Source organism: Numenius arquata, chromosome 8 (assembly GCF_964106895.1).
Source record: "Numenius arquata chromosome 8, bNumArq3.hap1.1, whole genome shotgun sequence".
Taxonomy (NCBI): domain Eukaryota; kingdom Metazoa; phylum Chordata; class Aves; order Charadriiformes; family Scolopacidae; genus Numenius; species Numenius arquata.
Window position 1 is genome coordinate 15,357,392 of NC_133583.1, and position 26,036 is coordinate 15,383,427.

Below are 26,036 nucleotides of genomic sequence, written 5' to 3' on the forward strand. Positions count from 1 at the left end.
CCTTAGAGCCCCTTACAGTCAAGCGCTACTATTTTTCCTCCCCATCAGGAAAAAATTAATGAAGGAAATGGGTAAGATTTTCTAATGACAAGCATGAGATATGTATAATAATGTGACAGACACTTATGGTCTGCAAGTGGGCTGACTTTCCATATTACACAGTCCTTGCAATGTTTTTGATGGCTTGTTTTTCTCTAAAATGTCCACCATTTGACTCATAACTTTTCAAAAATGCCTCAAATGGAATTTTACATGGATTGCAGTACTTTTCGTTTTCTGGACAGCATGCAAAATAGATGCAATGTTCTTGCAACTAATAAAATAACAGAATTAAAAAATCCTCTTTGCATAGTGACTAAGGAGGGAATTCATTGTTTCACTGCAGCTGTAAAACTCCCATGGAGACACCCCCTGCCCCCCCACCTAAGAGGCCTCTCAAGCAGGTGAACAGTGTCTGTAACTGGCTGCCTGCCACCCCCCCCAAGAGCCCACAGTGCAGGAGGTGCTGGGGTCATGATAATAATGGGAATGGATGTGACTGGGGCTTCCTGTATGCAGCTCTCCTCTGCTAATACAATAGTCTATAAACTGCTACAGCTGGGGCACAACTTGCCTCAGGGCTGATCTGTCCTCTGCTGGCAGTTAGAGAGGAGAGCTGCTATCAGACCTCCGAGATGCAAAGCATTTTTCTCTACATTGCTTTCTCAGCCTCTGCTCCTTTGTACTGATGAATCCTCTCCTTTGTCCATTTTACAATATGCCAACCACAGTGATGATCCGTAATAAAAATTTTAAAAAATAATAATAGTTAAAACAGACACTGTCATGTTACTAATGCAATAGAGAATTTAACTAGGAAAAAAACCAAACGTTTAATCCTGGTTGTTTCCTTAGTAACACATTAACTCCCATCTTTATCTTTCCAGCTTTCTGCTGGAAGTGACTGCTGACAGAAAGGTAGTGCCTGCTTACTTTAAAATCTGGCACATGCACTCTGAGCACTAGAAACTTTTACCTTTGTTCACTTCAGGATCTTAGTAGATCTTTATTCTTTTCCTTTATGTGCTTATGATACAGCAAAGTAAATCACTGCAAATTTCACAACCCACTCTAGAGGGATTTTGGGGTTCTTGAATGTTTTAATGTATTTAAAATGGTTTGGTGTTTTGCTTCATTAAGCCAACTCCCTCTAGATATGCCCTGCTTACACATAAAAATGTAACAGAAAAACACGCTTGGGGTTTTTCAAGGTTTCAACATCACAATCCAGAAGCTAAAGAAGTTTTGCAAGGTGGTATGAATTACCCCTGTGACCCATTTTGAAGGGAAGGACTGCTGTCCACAGTCCAGTCAGCTGGAAACCCTGCAAACAGCCTTCATCTACGTTGTGCTTCCAAGTGGAAAATCACTGCAAGGAAAATTGATTTTAGGGTCATTGACCCTCAGTGACAACAACATACTTTGGCCCACCCATGCAAGCAGTAAACTGCAGTCCAGCCATTCAGCCGATCTTTAGACCTGCTTTACTACACCCCTCATCTGTTGTGCTGTAATCCTTCATTTCACTAAAAGAAAATGGACAAGCTGTAGCTGAAAACTGTAAGAAAAAAAGAACTAAATCCATACTGTCTGACATAATGACTTATGCTGTTTCCAATTGTGATTTTCAAGCGATGAAAAAGTATTTGATTACTGATTAGAGGTAGAAGATTTTTGCATTGTAAGCTATCAGAGAACAGGTATTGCAACTATTAAATTGAGAGAAAAAAATCATAGAAGAAACAGTCATTAAACTGTTTAGTTGATTCATATGAGTAAGATTCTGACTCAAAGCAACATGGCTCTGAAAAGAACAAAGTAGTCCTGAAGAATGACAAAGGTGACCAATTTTTCCCCTCTGGGAATAAGGAAGACGTGGACCAGATGATCTACTAAGGCAGTCTCTATTGCCTGGTCCTAATTTCTGAGTTGCTGTACTTAGATCTTTATGAATCTGTAGAGCTGAGCTAAAAAGCTAAAAGATTTTGCTGATTAAATTGTCTTCAAAAAGATGCTTCAAAGGATTCTTATACTATTATTTAAACTAAATTATGGTGTAATATTAGCTGATTAAGACAAGACTTCAAACTGAGTAATTTCCATCAGCTGGACATAACAGTAGTTAAAGAAATAATGACTAAATGGATAGCACCTGATGCAATTCATCATAATGTAATGTGGCACAAAGGAAAAAAAGAACTTTTGTTTTTTTCCCAAGAGGAAAGGAAAGGGAAAACCTGAAGATTAGTTAGGGGTTTTGTTGGTTTTTTTCTGAATCATTGTGACTAATATTAGTCAATCCTTTTACTGTAGCATTTCAGTATCTTACATGTTTTAATACTCCTTCCTTAAAGAATATAAAACTGTTTTTTCAATTACACTGTCAGTTCCTCAAGGGACAGGATGTCTGGTGTTTTAGATACCATGTCTAACTCAACAGGACTTGTACCCAATGTTCTTAGGAACTAAACTAACTCTGATTGAGTCATAACAGCTAAAAAAGTTTGTTCTCTGAACAAAAATTTAAAATCATCTAGTTTAAAAGCTTCATACATATTTTAATAAAAAAATACATTTCAAATTGCTTTTTTTTTTTTCTTTTTAAATTGTATACTACAAAGCAAGCAAGTCTTCTCCTTTCCTGGGAAAAAACAACTCTCCCTCTCTGATTAGTTGTCAGTGATTCCATATCTGTAGAAGAGTCAGATATGCAGGAAGGCTCAGTAATAGGGTTTTGAAAACAAGGTTTTCACAGTTGAAGGTTAACTAACCTTTGTTAGCACAGGCCATCCACTTCAGGTTATCAGCAAAAGCAGCTTCTCTTCCAATCAGATAGGTAAAAATTCGAACCTGTAAGTACAATGCAAAAGACCAAGTCCATTAATACCATATTTAAAACTTATACAGTGGAACTTCAGATACAGATGTGTAATTCATATGGATAAACCCCTTTAAAGAAAGTATTACAGGTTAAACAGCAGAGTAGGTTAAAAAAAAAATAAAATCTCTGCCAGTTACGTCTTCATGACAAAATGTGGCTTTTGTTCTATGTGACAGAATGGCTGATCTCTTGGGATGTTTTTAATATCTGACATTTAACTAAAGTTATGGTTAAAGTGCGAGAATAAACTAAAACCATTGGGGTACAAGGCAAAACTGCATGTTTCAGACTGATCTGCTCTGCACTTAAGAATTCAGAAAATTGCTATGGTGGAGGAAGAGGCACTTAATTAGCAAATACTTCTGTAGATTTATCTGAAGATGTAGAAGGATCTGAAACACCAGGCAAGCAAATTACCCTCAGTTTTCAAGGTTCATATGACACAGTATCTTTGCCAACTTAGAGACAGGTATCCACAGGTGGCACTTGTGCTATCAAGTGATAACCTGCAGAATCATGTGCAGGGTTGTCACATTTCCCAGACAGAAATATCTGTGCAAAAAGCTGTGCAGCTGGTCTATGCATGTGCGTGCACACTGACATACACACAAAGTCCAGAAATCCTAGAAAATTGCCGCTTTCCTTAAAACTCTGCCCAGATAACATTTCTTGGCAGAGAAGTAGGGCATACTTTGAAAATGCTGGATGTGGGGTAGGCCTTGATAGATGCTAAACGATAACACTTGTTTGTCTGGACTCCATAGTTCCATGTTACAATACTCATATCCAAAACCGCATTTTTGAACAGCTTCAGAGAGCTGACATTTAAAAAGCAAAGGAAAAATTCCAGTGAAACGTTTCTCTATTTACTATACCATTTTCTCAATTCTTTCTTATCAAATAGAGATAGGTTCAGGGTTGTGTTATTTTACAAGCCTTGAAAACAGCTGTAAATTTGTTCTCACAGTAGACAGCAGTTTCTACCTCATACCTTCTGCTCTCAACTCTTATTCTATACATGGGAAACTACAGCAAAGGTAATTTTGTGGGGTTTAGCTAGATAAACAGGGAATAGAAAAGGTTAAGTGTTGTCCAGAGCTTCCTCTGCCTCACTAATACAAGTTTGCGTGGCACTCACAGCCCCTGTTCAGGTTGGGTCTGTAACCCCACCCACGCGTGTGTGCTGAGCAAAGAAATCACTATCCTGGATCCTAGCATATTCCACCTAGAAATTTCACACAGTTCCATACCTTCCTCATCTACCATTTGATATACCTGGGTAAGATGGAGCATAGTGAGCCTCACTTGATATAAGCTCCCAGCTTATTGGGAAAAGCACCTGACAGCTACAGCTAGAGCTGGTATTCTGCCCACGCTAAAGCTTACATCTCTCATTCCATGTGCCTAAACTTCCACAACCTTTTTCCCATTCCCTAATGATCAGGCAAAAGAGGCCAAGTATACACTGGGCCATATTAGCAAGATGAACACAAGGTGATTATTTCCCTCTATTCCATTGTTAGACCACATCTGGAGTACTGAGCTGTTTTGGATTCTCCCATACAAGACAGACACTGAGATACAGGAGAAGAGAAATTCTTCTTGAAGGTGGACTCTAAGAGGACAACACAGCCAGGGACAAAAGTCCTAAACAATTCTGATTCAATATAAGGAAAAACATTTTTATTATGAGGGTGAAAAAATATTAGAAAACATTGCCCAGAGATGCTGCAGAACCTGCCTCCTGGGACATATTAAAAATCTGACCAGACAAGTTCCTGAGCAGCCTCATCTAACTTCACATGCTCTGAGCAGGACGTTGGACAAGATGATCTTCAGAGGTCCCTTCAAACCTAAATGATTCTACGAAATTAGCAATATTTTATACAAAAGATTCAAAATGTCACTGATTTTCTAATAGAATAACTTCTTCTCCGTTTTGTGTATTTTGAAGATAAAACAAATAGAGTAAGTGAGGACTGGAAATCAACAATTTGTAGCTGCTAACATGATGCTATCATTATGTACGAGAAAGAAAATTATGAACTCCATTTTGTAACACTAAAATTGCAACTAAACCCCACATCAGATCCTTTTATCTTTTTATCAGTTTACTTAATCATCATTATCCAAACTTTCTACAGAAACTCTATTATAATTACTAAAAGGCTGTACACAACAAAATACACTCCAGATCATTTTATTCAACAGCTAATTGGATCTCACATTCACGAAATAGACACACTGAAATTACACAGAAAGCTAATTATACAAAAAGAAATGTCATGGTGTGAGAAATTTATCAAGACCTCTGATTTAATTCAGTTGCAATTAATGAAAAAATCATAGAATTAAATTTCTCATAGTTTTTACAATTAGCACTTTTTTTCTCATTCACAGTGAGACAAATTACTTGCAGAAAATATCAACTTTACATTAAATTGCCATAGGTTTTTTTTTCACAGAAAAAGTTTTAAAACGTCTTTGAAAGTTTCTCTCTTTACAGTCGGTTGTGATACTATATTGCCTCACTGCCTTTTTGTCCATTTTCTTAATGGCCAGATCCTGTTTCTAGGCATACATGATGCTTTGCATTATTATCATGCCTAGAGATCAGATTTCAATCACAGAACTTTTCTGTCTTTCAAACATAAAATGTACATAGAACTCAATCATTATTTGTACCATTCAAAAAGTATACACACTGATTGTGTAGTGTTGTTAATTAGTTTCAATCAAACAGTATGCATAATCCTACTCTAAGACTCTAAAGAACACAACATTAAACAAAAAAATGGTACTTGTGCTTCGTTGATGGCTACCAAAAGCATTAATAAAGAAAATCTTTATTCTCTAAACACACGTGGAAGGGCACAGTGAGAATTATACCATCAAAATACAGCATAAATCACTGTCATAGTTTATCTTTCTGAAAATGATGCTCAAATATAGCCTATGATGAGACTGAATACATCTGAGAGATTTATATTTAATGATCTGCTTTAATCTATAAAGAATCAAACTACACTGTGTTCCTAATAAAAGGAGACCAGCCTTATCTAAAAGGATGAGTGATAAGCATGATAATAGGCCTAGGCAGCAAACAAACTGCATTAAACCTACAAAAAATAAAATTTCAACAAATTGGTATCATAGATCATCATGAGGAACGGGCTTCCTCTGTGACACTGTTGCATGGATTTTAACTATTTTTCTCCGAGTACATTTTATGGATATAGTTTACTTGGCATCTGCAGTTTTGCTAGAAAAATATTTTAAACATCATAAAAAATACTGCTAATTCTTTGGCATTACTTGAAAAAATAAAATAAAAGCTATAGAAAGCTAGCACTGAAGATGAGTGATCAGTTTATTAAATGCTGCTTTCCTTCCCTTTCTCAATGGGTTGTGTATTTTTCTCTATGTACTTTTCACTGTGTATGTTATATAAATGATGTTTACCAGTGTCAACATGAAGTATGAAATGTAAGGTAAACAATAATTTTAAAATACCATTTGTATTCTGCTCATTACTTAATAGAATAATGACTTATTCATAGTGGCTTAATAAGAAAATTACCATGTAAGGTCACAGGAAGGTATTTAAGTTAAAAATAATGTCACTGATAACATTGAGGTTTTTCTTTTACATTGACCTTAAAAAAACATTAATAGGTTTTATGAATATTGTTTAATACTCCATTCTGAATACTGAGAAAAATCCTCAAAAATCAGCTCTGATGGCAAACAATTCTGATTATAGCTCTACTTCTAAAAGTTTCATTTGATCAGTTCATTGAACCCACCAGTGTAAACTTAATTTACTGTAAGCTTGCAGTGGGAAACACTCATGAGTGCCTAACCATTCACTGTAGAAGTAATTTTACAAAACAGTTATTATCTGCTTTCAGAGATCACAGAAATGGCTTAGGTAATAAATGATTAGAATTGAAACTTGCCTGGATAAGTCTACATTCTAAATCCCATTTTTCAAAAGAAATTTGGATGTACATACCTCTTTTGTACTAGTTTTACTCTTCTGGTCAGGTATTTTATGTAATAATTCTAGATATGGTGGTACCATCCACGGTATAATACCAATTAAATGGGGACAAAGTTACTGTGGTCATATACCGATCTTCTGCATCTACATAAAAATATAACTAATATGTATTATAGAAGTACTACATCAAGTAGCAGATAGATCCAAATTACTCCAGCTTTGGTGCATGGGTAAGACCTATGCAGTGATGGGCTGTGTATGCTGCAAAACAGGACACGCTGCAAAACAGGACACACTACATTACAGCTACCACTGAAATTATCATTGCAAATTGACTAGACAATAGGTACCAGATTTAACATCCATCCATATTGTCAAATACCATGCAAGATAAATGCTGTTAAGTAAAAACTGTTAATAGCAACCACCAAATTTTCTTCTTTGTATGTCGGAAGCAACTGAATGGAAAGTGTATCTGAGCAGTTCTGCTCTGATTGCATGAAATGTTTATTTGATAAATATATATAGTACTGAGGCATATGACTGAAATCTCTATAATTTATAATAGATTAGGACGGATCAAGTGTGTCTCTTTCTGTGATTTGTATTTGACCTTAAAGAAAATAATACAATAGAAATTATGAGCTTTAATAAGTATATACACTATATACATACTGATACAGCTATATCGGTATCTTATGGTACAACACTGTTACTGTTAGGACACGAAAAATTCTTTTGAATCCATATGAAGAGAACATTTTAGTCATGGCAGACTGAATAAATTCAAAGTAGTTTGCGCCATTCCCAGAAGATCCAGTAACAACATTTACATAGTCTACATATGCTCTGGCTAACTGAGTATAAGCCAAATGAGAAAAACACCTTTCAATATCCAAGGGCTGTGACTGAATCAAGAGATCATTTTTATCTGAGATGGAATCTGCATCAGAGGCTATAAGTACCTCTCGAGCAAAAAAACATATGACAGAAAGAGAACCCTTCAGTTCTGGATAATTTTGAAAGCTTTGTAAGAAGTTTGAGAGGGATACCTGAATCAAAATATTTTCAATGTCTGACCTGTAAAATATTATATCAGCCATATTAAGGCTTAACATGAACTGTTAGGTGTGGAGAAAGGAAATATTCTCAGGCAGAAGCACTAGTTTTGAATTGTTATATCCTGTCCACAAAACTGAAAATTGTAGATGTTATCACTGAATGCAAAGCAAAGCTTACTCCAAGCGCAAAACCTTTCATCTTTGAAACTATACTTGCTATTCCTTCACAGAATGTAGCTCCTACAGATGTGCCATAAACTTTTTTAAGACAATGTTCACAGCAAATGGAGTAAAAGCTCCAGAGTCACATTACAGAAACTGAAAGGACAGTGGAATTAGAATCTTTAATAGAGCTTGTGACTTTCTCACTTCATATTTTCCTAAAGTAGGTGTTGAATAGCAAAGAATACCACTTGAGATTGATATATTTTAATTATCTTTAAAACAGCAGCTGTAGCAGCCTCCCATATATTACCTTGTTATTATGCCTCATTCCTGACCTAGAAGGATCACGTCTGGGAAAGAGCACTCCATTCAGTTACTATTCTTACTAAGAGATTGCTGCGTAAGCTCAAATGATTCTGAACTATAGAATCATATTCATATTCAGTAACAGACTAATTTCAATGGTGCATTTTATAAAGGTCAGCTTCTATGTACAAGACTAGGGATTCTGGTCCAAACCACTAGCCCATAGTGAGCCAGTGAGAGGCAGCACCACACATCAACAGTTATCACAAGTTGTGTTGGTAACCATTCCCATATACAAAGCAGAATTAAATATTATTAAGGCATTGAATGACCAAGCTCAGTTGTTCAGACAAAACTGAACACAAATCTTACACTGAGTAAAATACTTAAATCAACAGCAGATATTTAACTGCATATCTTATTATTTTTAACTTGCTTTCTCTCTGGTTTTCCAGTCTGTTTTACACTTGTCTTGCCTTACCTAGGCACAGATCATGGTTTGGATTACACAGGTGGTTTGCTCTCTACTCTTTGTTGCATCCCCTCAAATTCTGGAAAATAAGAGTACTGTTAACAAGTTTCTTGCTTTTACAGCTGAGGAATATTCTAAAGTTTGAACCTTTAAACTCTGGACAGACAGCTTATACAAAATCTCAGAGATGCGTACACTCAACCATTAGTGAGGAAACCTAGGAATGATGATTTAAATGACAGCTATTTCAGTGCTAACCACTTCATCTGAAATATCCACTTAACAGTTTCATCCATTATGCATGGACTAATCTGCAGTCCCCGAACTGTCCTCACCTCTGAAACTTCATTTAACTAGCAGCATAGCAAAGAGAATAGGGACCTTCTTCTATCTATGTTAAGCAAGACAAGTCAATCTGCTAGATTCTACACACTGGAACTGTGAAGTCACATCTTCATGCCAAACAGGTGGTAAAATAGCATTTCCAGAAACTTGAAATACAGCGTGGGAGGGAAAATGAGACTTCTGCTTGCAGCTGACAGTGCAGACCTCTGTTTGCAGCTGCAAACTATTTCATGGACACCTTCAGCAAAATAGTCTTTCCTTTCTGGCTCAGCAAGAAATAAAAATAATCCTGTGGCAAGAGCTATGGAATTTAAGTTATAAGTGGTATATAGGGATGAAATTCAAGTTCCCAGAGTTATAAGTTATGGTGGTCCAGGAACGCCCCAGCTAGTTTCTGCCTACATGAGCGAATGGACTGATTGGGAACAATGGATAAATGTGAGACTAAGTGATTGCTTGAACTCCTAAGTAGCCTCACCACAAAGAATTGGCTTAATTATTACAGGAGCTCTCAAAGTGGGAATTTGGCACAGTCCTCAAGGTTTTTCCAGGCAACTCATGCTATGGCTAGACCACCTGATAGGCATTATTTGTATACTTCAGACTGTTAATTAGCTACTTGGAGAATCTGGTCATCCCAGAGACTTTCTCAGGAAATTCCTGCTGTAGAATTGACCATACTGTATAGAGAAAAGATACTTGCATAGTATCATAATAGAAAACCTGAGGAACAGTCACATAGGAGAGTTTTTTGAACATACTTAAGATAGTTACAGAATGTTTTGTACATAACTTAATAAGTAGCAATGAATCATCTCTGTGCTGGACTAGTGATATAGAACCACAGGCCAGCTGAAAATCAACATTCAGCAGAAGAGCAGTTCAGAGCATCTCACCCAATACAGCTGCAGACACTGATGCAAGGACCTGTATCATCTAAACAGCATGTGACCAACCTGTTCAAGATGCTTGATTCCCCACTTCGGTATTACCCTATCCAAAGACCCCACAAATACTTTAACATTCTGGTCTTTGCAACAGTCTCTGTGGTGCACTGATCAAAGCACTTTGATTTTCATTTGATCAACAGCTAAGAAAATGACAGCAGGAGCAGAGGAGACCAGAGCTGGTCTCAATTAGATTTACATGCAGTAATTCAACATTCACAAAAGCAATTCTCTAATTGATCTCTGAATTTTGTGAACCTAATAATTAAAAAGGCTGCCATTTATTTAGGTCTCTTGCACTTTATTAATAGAACTTTTCAAAAAGAAAAATCACTGGTCTCCTTTAACTTATTTTAACCTGCGCTGCATGCTGTCACCTGAACACTGAAGATGGGCATCCAGGAAAAAGACAACTCATTTTGGTATTGACATTTCTTTTACTACTCTGCCTAAACATATTCATGTATTATCTGAAAGTCACTGAACATTTACACAGGTTAGTATAAAAAAAATTAATTGAAGTGTTTGTTTATCTGTGATTAAAAGCAGAGCAGAGTGGTTAATAATTTTCATTAAGAGCTGGTGGCACTCCTCTAAATACACCCCCTGAACTACATTCTCAAAGTCTGTGGCTGACAAAAAGCAAAATTCTGGTTTACTCTGAAAATGACTAAGAGACCACATGGGAAGAATACAGGGAAACTTAACAGAGCTTAAGGTGAAAAGAAAAATGTTAATTTTTAAATTCTCATATGCATCCTTTACAGGCAGATCCATTTTTCTACTCAGAAAAAGTCACATTAGGGAGGTTGCCCATTCTTTCAAAATCTAACAAGAGGTAAAAAAATAAAATGGGGGAAAAAAAAAAGGCAAAAGTTAACTTTACAAGCTGTAATTTTTGGTGGCAGAATTGGCAATTATATCATATTTCGATTTGCCAGGGTTAACTTCTGATTCTATCCTTTCACTATTTCAGTTTTATGTTGTAAATTACTTGTCTTTTCAAACTAGCTTCTCTTCCCGTTGATTATGAATCTTTCATGCTCCATTTCTTCTTACACTTTGTTATAGTGGAAATATTCTTAAAATGAGTTACCCAGGATAAACTTATAAACTCTTCATCTTTTCAGACTCAATAACTGGATTCTCTTCCTTGGCGTCCTGCTGTTTTGTAATTTTCTGATATCTTTTTTAGGCTCAAACTCCAAAATTAAGTAACCTAAACTTACTTCCAGATTTAGAAAAAGCTTGAGGTTTTATTTACATTTCTGTGGCTTCCTCCCAACATTACACTGTGCCTGTTGCCACGTCCAGATTGGTCTTTAATATCACTCCTCCTTACATAATCTCATCCTCCTATTCTTCTCTCTCCAGCATCCTTTTGTACAGTTCTACCTCAGAAGGCACCAATGGGAAAAGCGGAAATCAATGCTGCAGCTAATCCCTATCTTAAGGAGATGGCATTACCCTGCCATAATTTCCTTGAGGAATAGTCTGGATGCAGTCATAGTTTTTGAGAGTCATACTGGATCCTTCATCAAACCAGTAAGATCACATTCAAAAAATCTGAATGTGCCACAGGTGCCACAAGTAACCTTTCCAAATCTGAAAAGGGAAAAATGTTGCGTTTGTAAAATGTATCAGTTTTTGAGATGTGTTATAGCTTCTAACTTTAAGCTATACACACACAAAGTAATCCAAAAATAATACACAAATTCCAAGTGTACTCCAGTGTATCTGGTTGTTGCAAAGAGCGTAACATACATGGCACTGAATAGGCATGGGAAAAGAGTAGTAGAAGTACAAGGTCACTCTAGAAACTTCACCTCATCCCCGAATGTCTTAGCAGCTTTTTTAGTTTTAGTTCTCTTTTTATCATGAAGTGGTGAAAAAAAAATGTGTTAAGGATCTATTTGCACTGATAAGTTAGCAGGAAGTTCCATTAAGACAATGCTTTAAAGGAGCACACAAAATTCTACTGATGAGGGCTACAAAGCTCTGTGATACAAAGCAAGATAGCACTATTCCCCTATATTTTCTACCCTAGTAGAGACCTTTACCCTATAAGGTGCTGAAAGACTCAATTTACACCACACTTAGTGCAAGGAAGCCATGAAATTGAAGACATTACCTCATGAAATTGAATCTTTAAACGTTAGTTACTCAGTAAAAGCTTCTTCATTGCTATTTTTTCTCCTGTAGTATTTAAAATACCTCTTCTGGAAAAGTTTGCATTTATACATTTCCTCATGTTTTCACCTTCCTGCAATTGCACACTGTACCCAGACAATTTTATAACAGTGCTTTCTATTATAGTGGTATCCAAGACACTGTGCATCGTATCCTAAATACTGATGGGGCAGTTAATGGAAACAAACCCCAAATAATTAGTAGATCTATTTAACTAGAAAAAAAGATGTTGTAAGGAAAAATAGTAACAAAGAAAAAACGCTTCATCTGTCTGGGGACGATCAATCAGCTGAGCTTTGCTTTCCCAAACATCCACATCCCCAACACCTACCTTAGAAAATATGGGCAGGAAAAAAAGGAAATTGATGCTGCAGTTAATCCAGCAGCATCAGGGGACAGCACTTCTGTGTCACACTCGCCTGCGAGGAGCACTTCTAGATACACCCTCTACATGTAGGGGTCACCTCTAGAAAAGTCAAACAAGCTACATATTTTACATGAGACATCAAGTCAGGATATTTCTTCTAGCACTGAAAATGTGTTGATATCTATTGTTGATTTAGAGAAAAATATAGTGCAACTCATGATTTATGAAGAATAATTTCCCACTGTCAATATTCACCCAATACATTAGGAATATTGTTAGCAAAGGAAGACATCATTATGCCATTTTTACACCGTGCAAGGACAGAGCAGGTGATGAGGAAGTGTCCAACACCATATTAGCACAAAGCTTATTGCTTCCCTGAAGGAGTTTGATAGTTGACGTGGTTCTGAAAGAACAAGACGTTCCAGGCCTTTTACATGGGACACAAATTCTAGCTGCTTTATACATCCTGCATCATTGGTCACAGAAAACTGAGCAAGACCAGTTTGCTCACAGAAGAGCTTCAAATAGCACAGAAAGAGCTTATCACTAAAGAATTATATATAAGATTTGGCAGAACAAATAGGTTGTATTAAATAACCATTTAAGATTTGGCATTTAACAGCAAAAAAACCCAAAACTCCACAAAATATGTCTAAGAAGCATCTAATACTTTCTAGCTTATCTTTCTTGCTTAGCCTGCAGCATATATTAATGATGTTAAATAAGCAACCAATAAATGTACAAAGTGTAATACCACCGTTTATATCTTGAATGCACTAAATTCTTCTTAGCAGTTTACTTAACAGTAAATTCTGCAAAGAAAATTTTCACAAATTTTGAGAATAAACTTTTTGGCTGAGACTATGTCTAGAAAATTACATCCCAGAGAAACCTTTTCCAAAACTTATGAATACTTGGGGGTGGGGAGGGATGGGGAGAAGAGATTACCAAAACCAACTTGTTATCTTCACTGTAACTTCTTTAAACACAAGATTTCTCCCACCTTTACAAATTACTTTGAGATCAATGGGTTGTGTTAAAAATATTTCAGATAGATCTATAGAGTGCCAATAAAATATTTATAGAGCACCTCCGAATATCATGTATATACTACACACCTCTACTGAAGAACTGTTTTTGAAATATTTTACCAAGTTTTAGAAAATTTTATTTATTCTACTTTTTATATCCTTCCACTGGTAAAGCCAGCCATGGTACAATGATGTCAACTATACGGGGCATAAAAGGAGACAAAAATTTGAACTCACACTTTTATAACTTTCACAAATTACCTGACATCAGTTTTCTATCATTACAATATTACTATTTCAAAGTGAAATATGATACTATTTATTGGAGTTAGGAACAAGTTCTGTGCTCTCATCTGAAAAGCTAAAGAAATTTTTGTTTCCAGTCCTGATATGCAAGATTCCAGATCAGTCATTACAAACCATTAACAGCCAAGCCTAAATGAGCTACTTAAGGATAATTCAACTATACCTATTATTGCCATTCTTCACAATGCTGGTGGATTTGCTGAAACATAGAACAGATATTTCCTTCTTTAAATGCAAAATAGCAGCCTAAACAAATTAATTTGTCTGAATTGAGAGGAGGGGAAGAGATATGAGCAGAAACCGTGACATAACTAACTTTCTTGGATCTAACTGAAGCTTCTGTGGAAAAAGCAGGCTCATACAATTTCTGCTCCTAGCCTAATTAACTTTCTTGTATATCAACTAATATTTTTTGCAAGAATCCATGAGGAAAGATCAAAATCAGACTAAATTCTAAGTAACCAAATACTGCCAATGTCTCCATTTCTGCTATTACGTAGTTCCAGGATGTAACATAGAACAATGGTAACTCATTTGCAGAATACTTCACTGTGCATGGTGCAGACACAGATTAGAGGATGACATAATGGATAAAGCACCGGCCTTTCACCCTTGGGATTTTGTCCAGCCTGCAGTCCTATCAGATAATGGGTTTGGCAATCTCCACTAGTCTCTTTTGGACACTAATCCCCACTACAGAATCTCTATAATTCATTATATAATTTAATACACCTGGCAACCTTACCACCAGTTCATTCTTTTGTTACGTAATGGCCCAAAGTGAAGTCAAGGGTGGTTAATGCTCTGACAACCGGCTATTATCTCCCATAACAGCTGATTTTGAGGGGATTATTGCAGTCATAAACCATTTTATAAAAATTGGCAACTGGGAAAGCAGTGTAACAAAATAAGGTGATATTTAGAAGTTTTATCACTGATTGTCTACCAATCTGTAATGGAGTTTCTAGCATCCAAAAAATGCTGTAGAGGAAACTTGAGATTAAAGGTACAGATCACAAGCCAAGAATCTGAGGTCTGAACAAGCTTATAGCCAGAAAAGTTTGACTATTTTGAGGTTACAGACACTTTTTTGTCTTTTTTTTCTGTCAAATAGTATATTTTTCCTTTTTTTTTTTTTTGTCTCAATTATTAGTTCACCTCTTCCCTTTAGCAGCATTCTTCCCTTTTCACTTTGAAGTACTGTTATTACTCCAGTTTTAGATCCACAATCTTGTTCATAAATGAACAGGGGACTTCATTGCTAACAGGACCAATTGCTGAGGACATAAGTGAGCCTTCAGGCAAGACAAAGGAGAGTTGTACTCGGTTTATGAGGTAAGAAATCAGCTCACTGAAACTGTGGGAAAGGTTAGGAAGAAGAGCAGTTGAGACTCCAGTCTAAACTACAAGGTCATTAACATACGAGAAAACAGACAATAGTACCAAAGAACTGACAGTCAAACAAATTAGCGTGCACAGTCCTCACTGGAAATAAGAATCAGTTCTACAAACTTGTAAAAAGTCTTTAAAAATTTCACCAGCTAAAAATCTAACAGAATGTAATTGTTGTCTGAGCACTACATTCTGTTACCAAAGGCAAAATGATTTGGTAGACATCAAACTGGAGAAGGATAATTGGAAAAGATATCAGATGTAAGGTCCTTTTGGGCTTTCTGGTAGGTCCACCCAGCTACATCTGTGCAATGCCATTTTATATAGAATAGGAAACTAGCATTACTGAATACTATATATTTAATCAACAGAATTGTTCGATAGAATAAATTTTGCACAATGAGGAAAAAAAAATTAGTCTAACAAAATCAGAAAAAATTTGAACTATAGCTACTCCTGCTCCGACTGAGAGGCATTACTAAAAATGTCTGGTTGAATAAAGTATGATCTGTTTCATGGAAGCTTTCCAGAACTGTACTGAAGTGAGCTTCTGTATTTCATGACTCAGGATATTGTCTACCTGTCTTTTTTCATGCAGACTTGACTTGAGCAAGCTTTCCTTTACTACAAGGAGATGTAAACCCCTGCCTGCACTTTGAAACAATCAATTTCAGTAACAGTCAATGTGGTGCTGAACTCAACTTTGTAAGCCTATGTTCAGTTCTGTACAACTGAATTTTATGTTAGTTTTTATACTTACCTTCAGCGGTGAAATGCTCAAGCTCTAGAAATCTAACCAGCAACAGGAAGAGTTTTATAACGAAGCACAGAAAACTCTAGTGAGTTCTACCCACAGAACACAAAGAATTTTGAAAATTATAAGCATAATAGAATAAAACTGAAGGCTTTATTTCCAAGAACAGGAAAGAAGGTTGCGCATGGAATTTTAAGATTACCATATTAATTCATTGAAACCAAAAATCAGCTAAAGCAAAAACTGCAAATGCAGATACTTCTCTGATGGAAAATCTGACCCACTTTTTTGCAAACTCTGGTAGGAATGGGTGTTTATATCATACTTCCTATGATTACAAGCACTACAATTTCTTAAACAAAATCTTCTGAAAATGCTGAGTTAATGGATAGAAAGATAAATGAGATTTTACATAAAAACTGCCTGCTATCCTGAAAAATATTTAATCCTTCAGACACTGTGTATATACACCATGAATTGTTTGAACCATCAAAGTGTTACAGCAATGACATTAAATAGACATCATATTCCTTTATCTTGACATTTCAACCAAGTGAAGGCAATTGCTGCTCAGACTGTCATAGTTACCAGTCAATATTAAAATTACTATACAGCCATTAAGTTTATCTTTGATTAAAAATTAAATTTAGGTCTACTTTATCATTTTTGTAGCCCTACACCATCCATGTGTTCCCACAGTTAAGTCAAGTCAAACTAAATATTTAATACACTGTTCTAATTAGCTACAAACTATTACCTGATTTAAGTCTGTAAATGAATGTGAAAAGACTCTGGAGGCCTAACGTTAACCTTCATCCACTACAGTTATATGAGAGAAATTACAGGCTCTAATTAGACTCTTCAAACTGCAAAGAAATAGAATTTTCATAACCAGCTTATTAAAAAACGAAGGCCCCCTTGGGACAGGGCAAATTGCTTCTACCCTGATCCGCTTATCCTTGTACAACACCATACAGAAGACTCATGTTGTCTGACTTACACAGCTCATATTTCTCCCAAATTAATGAGCACTCAAATTATTCCAGCTGCCCCCTTGGCACAGGGAAAAATTGAAAATCCATGGCTGCCAAGTGACGTGTATAACCCAGCTGCTAAATAAAATGTGCTTAAGGGGACACAGCTGTTGAGGTGCCTATTTACATTAAAATAAGCCCATGGATACAGAACAAATGCCTAAAGACAGCAAACAGTGTATAATACTTTGTTTAACCCTTTCATTAAAACAGGTCACAAAAATTTGCAGCATCATTTATAGGCTAGATGTAAAAGCATGGCCTTTTCACCTTATGATTTATTTCTTCTAATTTTTCTAACCTTGGAAAATTTCTGATTTTTTTTTTTTTTTTTTTCAGAACTGGGAAATTCAGAGTAATAAAATTAAATAGTACAGTTCACATGCCAGAAAGGCAACTCTACTTGGGAAAAATACAGAAAATTTAACTCCATTGCCTGCTCTCCAAACGTATGCAGTGTGACAATAAGCATCATCTTCTTGACAGCAGAATTTCTGAAAATGATACTTGCAGAAGATTCACACAGATTCACGCTAGATGTAGCGTCAGACCAAAAAGAGACTATTACATTTTTGTTCCTTAACCTAGACAGTTTGCCAACTCATTTCTGCATGAAATTGAGGATACCAGGTATTATCTTTAAAATGCTAAATAGTATAGGAATTCTCTTCCATAAGAGTTAACTGTCTTCTAAATAAATTCATGATGCTATAATTCATAGACCACATTTTTAAAATGTTTTATGAAACATGATTGTAATCCAACTGACTTAAAAATTACCATGCCAGTTACGGAGCCATTGAAATAATAGGGGCCAATTAAGTTTCTCTTTACTAATCAGGAATACTTGGCCAAAGGACACTTAGATCTAGCATTAAAATCCAGTGTCAAATTCACACAGTCAAAAAGATTTGCTTTATTCCGTAAGTATATATGAGGTCCAAGCCATAAGAAAGTTTTTATGCAACTCTAACAGGAAGTGTACAAAAAACAGCAGATAATGTAGAGAAGGTTCAAGTAATCAATGGCTTATTTATTTTAGCCTTCACCACAAAGTTTAACTTAAGCAGTCAGTATGACACAAGCATTTTTAACTATGGGATTAGAAGCTGAGGTCATATTTGGAAAAGAATGGTAGATAAATAAGATGCATTTAAATCAATGAACCCTGACAAAATTTCCCATAGAGTATTCAAGGAACTAATCAAGAAAATCTTTAAAAGATTAGTGAATATTTCTGAAGCTCTGTGGCAGCCAAGGAAGTGCCAAGGACCAGAGAAGGGAAAAATATTTTGGGATATTTTTAAATTTTATTTTCAAAACCAAGAAAAAGGGATAAAAACCAACCTGTAGAATTATTTCCTAGTTTTTACTGCCCAGAAAGACACTAACAAAAGTGATTAAACAATCAATACACAAGCATATACAACATAATAACATAGAAAGAAATAGCCAACATCAATTTAAGAGCCATTCTGTTAAACAAGCATCTTTTGGTACTGCAGAGGAGAAAAAGAGGAGAAGAAAGATATGTTGGTCAAATTCTGTATGTTTCAGAGAAACATGGTCATCCACACCAATCTAGGACTCTTGGACAGCATATCATCCATGAGAGCTTCCAATTGGGATTGACAGAAAGATAAGCCACAGCATGTTACCTGCTCAGCGATGTTGTCTACCTCTAAGGAATACTGGCCTAATGAAATGAACATAAGGTGAATGCACTTTTCAGACAGCTGTCCTCTCAAAGTGTATTTGTTATTTTCATATTAGGAAGAGAATTTGGTGGAGGGGAGAATGATCTGGCCTGTTTTGAGTGCAATTTAAACATTTGATTCAGGATTTAGATGACTGACTAAAGAGACCACTTAAAAATTTTTCAGATGACATGAAGTTGGAAGTCAGTCCAAGAACTTTGGAATACAGAATTAGAATTCAAAATAGTATTTTTGAGCAAGAGGAACAGTCTGAACAGAACAGGATTAAATTCAGTTCAAATAAGTACATAATTTGGAGGGAAAGTTCTAATGCATTGACAAAAGATGAGGAACATGTTAGTAGAGCACCAGAAAAAGATCTAGATTTTAGAAAGAACCACAGATTTATTGTGGGTCAACAGCAGCAAATTACTGAAATAAATGCAAATATCAACAACTTGGTTCATGTGGCTGAAAGAAATGGCAATACATACTTGACATGAATGCAAGATAAAGGAGGTGGTTATTCAGCTCTACCCATGGAAAAAAAAAAAATGGAAAAAAGCTTTAGCTAGACTTTGTGCTCACTGTTGGGCCTGAAACCATTAGAAAGGTCTGTGGTAAAGTAGGAACCCTCCATGTCCACAAGAGATGTTTTCTTTTAACTTCTCATTAGCTATCCTAGCTAATTTGATAAGCACTGTAAATTAGAATGTCATCCAACAGTAAGATACATTTCATGTAAGCCTACATACATTGTAACATAATGGTCATCCTAGTTAATTAAACATTAAATAATAAAAAAAAAAAAACCACAACAGGTTTGTTTCATCATAGTTATTAATTCTTTTTTGACTGCAGCCTGTGAAGTCATTTAATGATTTTACCTATGGCTGACTCCAGGTACTGTGGTCACTGAGGTAGATATATACATATATATATATATATGTATGTGTCCCTATTGACCCTTTTATAATATTGACAAAACATTGGAGTTTTTATCGGTCAGTTTGAATTCATTCATGTTCCAACACTTGTTAAGTATCAATGACAGCAGTTGAGATGTTTGAAAATAACTATTTTGACTGTTTGAAGCCTGGTACTAGAAAGAACGAAGAATGAGGGAGCAGAACTTCTTTCAACACTAAATGCGAAAAAGAGCTTAGGGAGGTCCATCCTTTGAGTTCAGAACCACAGTGAGCTTTTTTCTTTTTTTTTATGTGACTCACAAGCTATGCTTTAAGTTCTGTAGTTAATCATAAAAACATGCTCTGTTTGCTCTCTCCATTTTCACTGCTGCATTTGCATTGTCCAAACCATATAAAAGTATGCAGTGATGTCACCATATGTATCATGGACAAGAAAAACAGATGAATACTTTATAAACACTCTTCACTCTTAGAACATGTAGCCTAAACAAAGGGCTTCCTCCTTCTTTTAGAGCAACATGGTAAGAATGAGAATTGGGAAACAAAATGAGGACATTGAGCATCAGCATGCTTACATTTGACATTAAGAAACACAGGAAAGTTAAGTTAGCAGTGAAAAATGGGGAATTCCAAAGTAAAGAAATGAAAATAATTCATTTTGTTGAAGGACTTTTGACACTGAGCAACTGATTTCTTAAAAAACTTCCTGACACACTACATCACACTACATCATCTATTCAAAGAGAACCTTTTCTGGCTTTTTACTGCCAGTTGCAAGATCTAAAATCAGATCAGTAATTCAGAACTCTAGGACATTTTTGACATGTAGTTTTAAATATCTAAAAAACTCCTAAACCTTCAGTAATTTTTAAACACATTTGCTTGACACTGCCTTTGGGGTCCAAACACAAATAAAAAACATTTTACCCACAAGTAGAATGATAGTGTCCTGTACAGAGAAAATATTTTCAGAAAGTGACTGTCCTTTCAGCACACAGCAATACCCTCTACACAAGTAGTAATAAATCTGTCTGTGAGGGGTGATTTCATAATCCACCTAGACCAAAAGACAGACTGAATTCCAGTCTGTGTTTCAAAGAGAGATCAGATGCAGAGGAGACATGGTACTCTCACACGATAGCTTCCCTACTCGGCAATGCATTGTGGGAAATGGCACCCTCTTCACCAGGGCACAGAGGAGAAGTAAAATATCACAATTCTCAGGAAACAGTGAATTGCCATGTATGCTAATATCACTTCTATATTGCAGGGTAACATCAGCTAATGATGGAGGAAACACTACTGAATTTCAAATAAGCTTTCAATACATTAAATGAAAACCCAGGCATATCACTTCTTGCATGATTTCCTTAATTAAGTGAATTTCAGTTGATCATTACAGATGAGCCAGAATAAACCACCTACAATTCTGTTGTCTCCAGAGAAATCATTACCGCCTTTTGGAGAAACAGCTGTCTGTAGATGACAAATTTGTCCCTAGGATCAATTATCTTGAGTTAAGGATAAAATAAGTGCTTAGCATTTAATTTCACTGCAATCATATAAAGAGGACACCTAAGAAATAAAAAAGATTGAAAAAATAAAGACATTGAACAGAAAAAGAAGAGACTATATTGGAGTAGGGAAGTAAAGGCAAAAGAACAACATGAATGCCCTGTGTCAAATAGAGGACAAGAGAAGAAAGAATGAAAGAAAGTCAGATGGAAAGACAGAGACAGCATTAAAGAAGAAAATAGCTTACAACAGAAGGAATACAGAACTTTTGAGAATTGTAAAGGGCAGAGCTCGCACAGCAGAACAAGTTGAGTTTTCAGAAAACAGTGAGTTTAACAAACAAATTGCTCTGAAAACTAGGCATTGAGAGCTCTTAGTGTCATGAAATAGAATAAACATCCTTAATGCAATGTCAGGCGACACAGGGAAGAAGAGCCCAATTGAGACACAAAGGGAATGCAATAATAATAATAAACATTAGGACGTCAAGATATGAGCATAACATTGTATCTTATGATCTATTAAAGGGAAATATACCACTGCATATAAAATGAGAGCAGTAAGAAAGCAGAAAACACAAAAATACAGAAGAGAGAACACGTGCGTGTGCAAGTTCTCTCTGTAAAAAGTATGCCTCAGGAAAGGGAAATCTAATGTTCAACAAATTAAGACACAGATTTTATTCAACCTTTTAATGAGACAGCCAAAAGAGAAAAAGGGGTTATTCAATCAAGGGTAGAAGGAGGTTAATTAAGCTAGACAACATTTGACACATGGAATTAAATCCCTGCCCAGCTGAGCCTGAGGGCCCAGCAGTCCCACAAGCCCTGCAGTAGGGACAGCTGTCACAGAGAGAGGGTACAGTCCCCAGGACTGATCCTTCACTCTCACCAAGGGAATCAAGAAACGCAGGTGGGTACCAGAGGAAAAAGAATGGCCAGTTGGGGGCAATGAAACTCCAGGAATCCTGGCTGATGCCAGAGAGCAAGAGAACAAATTTAGCTCCACTGAAATTGCTTGCCTATCTGTCCATCATCCCCTTCCTATTCTTGTGTCCAACTCCAAAATTCCTTTGGGTTAGCCACTGCCTCCCCCTCCACAGGAAAAACATTTGGCGTCTGCATTATTTCCTCATACCATCACACACAGCATTTAAGGACTGCTATATTTAAACACTGATCTGAAATAAAGATACGTGTGAACCGAAACATGACATCTACTCCTGAATAAATCCATGAGTGGACACTTAATTCAGAGTAAAAATGCTAATGTTCCATTTAACCTGTTTGGAAGATGTGAGGATAGGAATATCTGCATGTGAAGTTGAGAAATACTCATTCAAATTCTTAATAGATACTTCTCAATACTGCCTTGCATAAACTATGGCATATGCTGCTCTCTGTGCTACACAGATACGAAATACACTTGTATAGTCCTGCATATGTCCACTGGAAGGAAGAGGAGGTCATGGGCAAAAAAAATCATTATTTTGCCTTTCCCTTTGTAACATTTACTCTGACATCAGCCATATTGTTGAAGTGAAGAATACAATTATGTCACTATTAGAGTCACCGAAATTAGAATTTGGTTTCCCAGATTTTTCTGGAAAATTCATTTTCATTTACTCAAAATTAAAACAAACAAACAAACAACCCAACAAAATAAAACTTCTACTTGAAAATTATCCACTATAATAAAACTTCATATTTCTTTAAACTACATACAAGAGCACCACCATGTTGAATAGGATATGGTGTTTTTCTGAATCATAGTATGTATCAGCTAGCTCTAGTTCAGAAATCTCACAGAAGAATAAATACAACTTTCAAATAACAGTGCATTCATTTGAAGCAAATAGCACACAGACACTATCATCTCTCAGTTTATAGCTGTCAATTTTGACAGTTCATATTTCTTTCTCAGATGAGCCCAATGGCCCTATAGATGCAGTTTAGGATGGACATGAACCACCCTCTCCATTCAAGCAACACCTACTGCAAATACAATCTACACACCAATCTGCAAGCATGTTCTGTAACCTTTTTTTCCCAGAAAGCTATTTATGAGCTTTTACTTGCAAATGCCTTTCCCTACCGCGTTCCTATTCCTACCTCTGAACCTCAGCTTTCAAAGATATTTGGTGTATCGTTTATTCACTGCCAGACATTTTCTTTTTAAAGCTGAGGTATGTTCTTAGAATTATGTATTTCCCACAATAGCATACTTCCTTAAGTAACCTTTTTGTGAAAGCAGAGTGATAAATTGTACCAGGGTTTTATTTTAAAGCATCACCAGAAGTAGATAACATATATAAATATAAAACACAATTCAATGTATTCCTTAGACAAGGAGATGTACTGAAGGTCTCTGAACATCCAGAAAATGTTAGTACTTCAGATGTGGGAAGCTGCACATAGATTTCTCAAGTGCTCGCTCTTTTATTTGTTCTCACGTATTGTGCATATGGAGCCATTAGTCTCAGGCAGCCGTCTAAGTCTCTCCTCATCTAGCCAGTGCTATTGATTATCTGGGCTACTGTCAGAGGGAGATGAGGATAAGGCAGACAGTCAGCTGGCTGATGTTGAATCAGGAGAAAACTCAAATGGTGCCAGTATACTCGAAGGAAGAAGTCAGCTTATATACTGAAAAGGCTATCTTCCCTTTTTATGCAGCATGCATTCCTATCATTTACTATGCATGTTACTAACACAGAAGCCGCACCAGATCCCCCAGCTGCTCTGGAACCTGCAGCTGAGCCCAAGCTTTCCACATGGGCAACTAGCCAGGGAATTGCAATCATTTATTTTAGATGTCACCCTTTCTATGATCACTCTTTTTCTCAAAATCAGGTTATGGCAACATACTCCACACAGAAACATACCTTGAGTCAATTCAGATATACAGGACAATATAGAATATAATTTCTACATTAACTTCAAGATGAAGGTTGAATCTATCAACCCCAAATAATTTGAACAATGTCATTTTGAGCGTCTCATCTTGATTACTCTACCTGTAAAAGTATTGAAGCTGGCTCATCCTTAATTTAAAAGAGGATGGTATTAGAGCATTTTTCATTAGAAACTGTTCATTTTGGAACAGGTTCCACTATCTGCCTGAAATTGTCCAGAATCAATGAACTTCATAAAAATGTCATAGAAGAGCCATCTTTTTCAGCAACTTGGAGCAAAGCGAGTCCCTCAACAAACACACATAGACAAAAAAAAGAGTTTGTTGTTCTGCTGGTCACTTAATAATGTTTTAGCTGTTTTATGCAAGGATGCCCAAGGCATTTTATTATTACCTATATAATAAAAAACTAATAACAAATTTATAGAAGGCCCAATAATTGGATATGTGAATTCATTAATATTTTGCCTCAGGAGATACTGGTTGAACATTTACATCACCCAAGTAACTGACTGTGGCTGCCACCCCGACAATAAAGAATAATGCAGGAATCTGGGATTCAAAGACCTGAAATTTGTTCATATCTCTGCCAGTAATGTACAAAAGGTGTCTTTACATGCCTGGCTAATATCCTATTTGCAATCTGATTGCATTAATTGAAGAAGAAATTTTCCAGTCCAGGACTGTCTTTTCATACGCATACACATCATTACAAACACCACAGAAATAAAAGTATTATGAAAAAATAGAATTTACTGTGTCTACCAGGAACGTTTGTGGCCATCAGAGCAGCATGATAGTATCAAAGCAAATATACAGCAAGAGAGAGGTGTATGACAAAAAGTAGTTGGTGTTATTTCTGGCTTACTCCATGCTATCATTGTTCCACTTTCAGGCATGCTAAATAAAACCAAAATAATAACTAATGATATTTTTAAATAACTGTCATTTTAAAATTAAGATGCTAAAATTCTTCATGGAACAATTAAAAGAACTGAATTTCACTTGAAAGGACTCAAGCAAATGGCAATAGCCACGGACCAAAGCACTTCAGTGTTTGAATTTTAGTCTGACAATTTATGTCCAGATGCTGTTACAGAACTCAGTACTGACCAGTAGACCTATATGTGAATTTTCTATACAAAAGTTTAAATTCTTCTGTATTACATTACTTTGCTAGCTACTTTAAGTAAACAGTCATGGATGCATGTTTGTTACAGTACCAATAATATATCTGGTAAATTTTGTTTGCATTGAATTTAATAGAGCTACTTTAGACTTTAAGCTATTATTTTATCTAATAAAGCAGAATTGAACTTACCATCTCATTGTATGTATCTTTGGTATTTTTATTCCAGAGTCTTAAAAAGAAATCCTTAATTCATTCTAATTTTCCCACATAATTCAGCCTTCTGTTTATTTCCAGAATCTCAAAGCAGACTTTTTAGTCTCATCCTGATTATCTCTTTACAACTTTGCTTCTGTCCAGTCCATTCTACATAAACTATTACCTCTAATTTTACCAACAAATAAGGACTTTACAATTATGGTACTCCTTGATTTGGTTGCTGCTTTTATCAGGACAGACCATTTGCTTCATCATCTTTTTTTTTTGCACTAGCTCTATTTTTTCACCTTGCTAACACCTTTTTTTTCAGAGGTAATTCTTCTCTGTTGGCATTCATGATA

General features: G+C 35.9%; 1 protein-coding gene across 1 annotated transcript in view; it reads right to left on the bottom strand.

Moving 5' to 3' along the window:
* CACNA2D3 (calcium voltage-gated channel auxiliary subunit alpha2delta 3) overlaps positions 1 to 26,036 on the bottom strand; it is a 456,710-nt gene that overhangs the window by 159,213 nt on the left and 271,461 nt on the right. Inside the window, exon 12 of the mRNA XM_074151549.1 lies at positions 2,811 to 2,889. Within this exon, the coding sequence (XP_074007650.1) occupies positions 2,811 to 2,889 (79 nt within the window). The remainder of the gene's footprint in view (positions 1 to 2,810; positions 2,890 to 26,036) is intronic.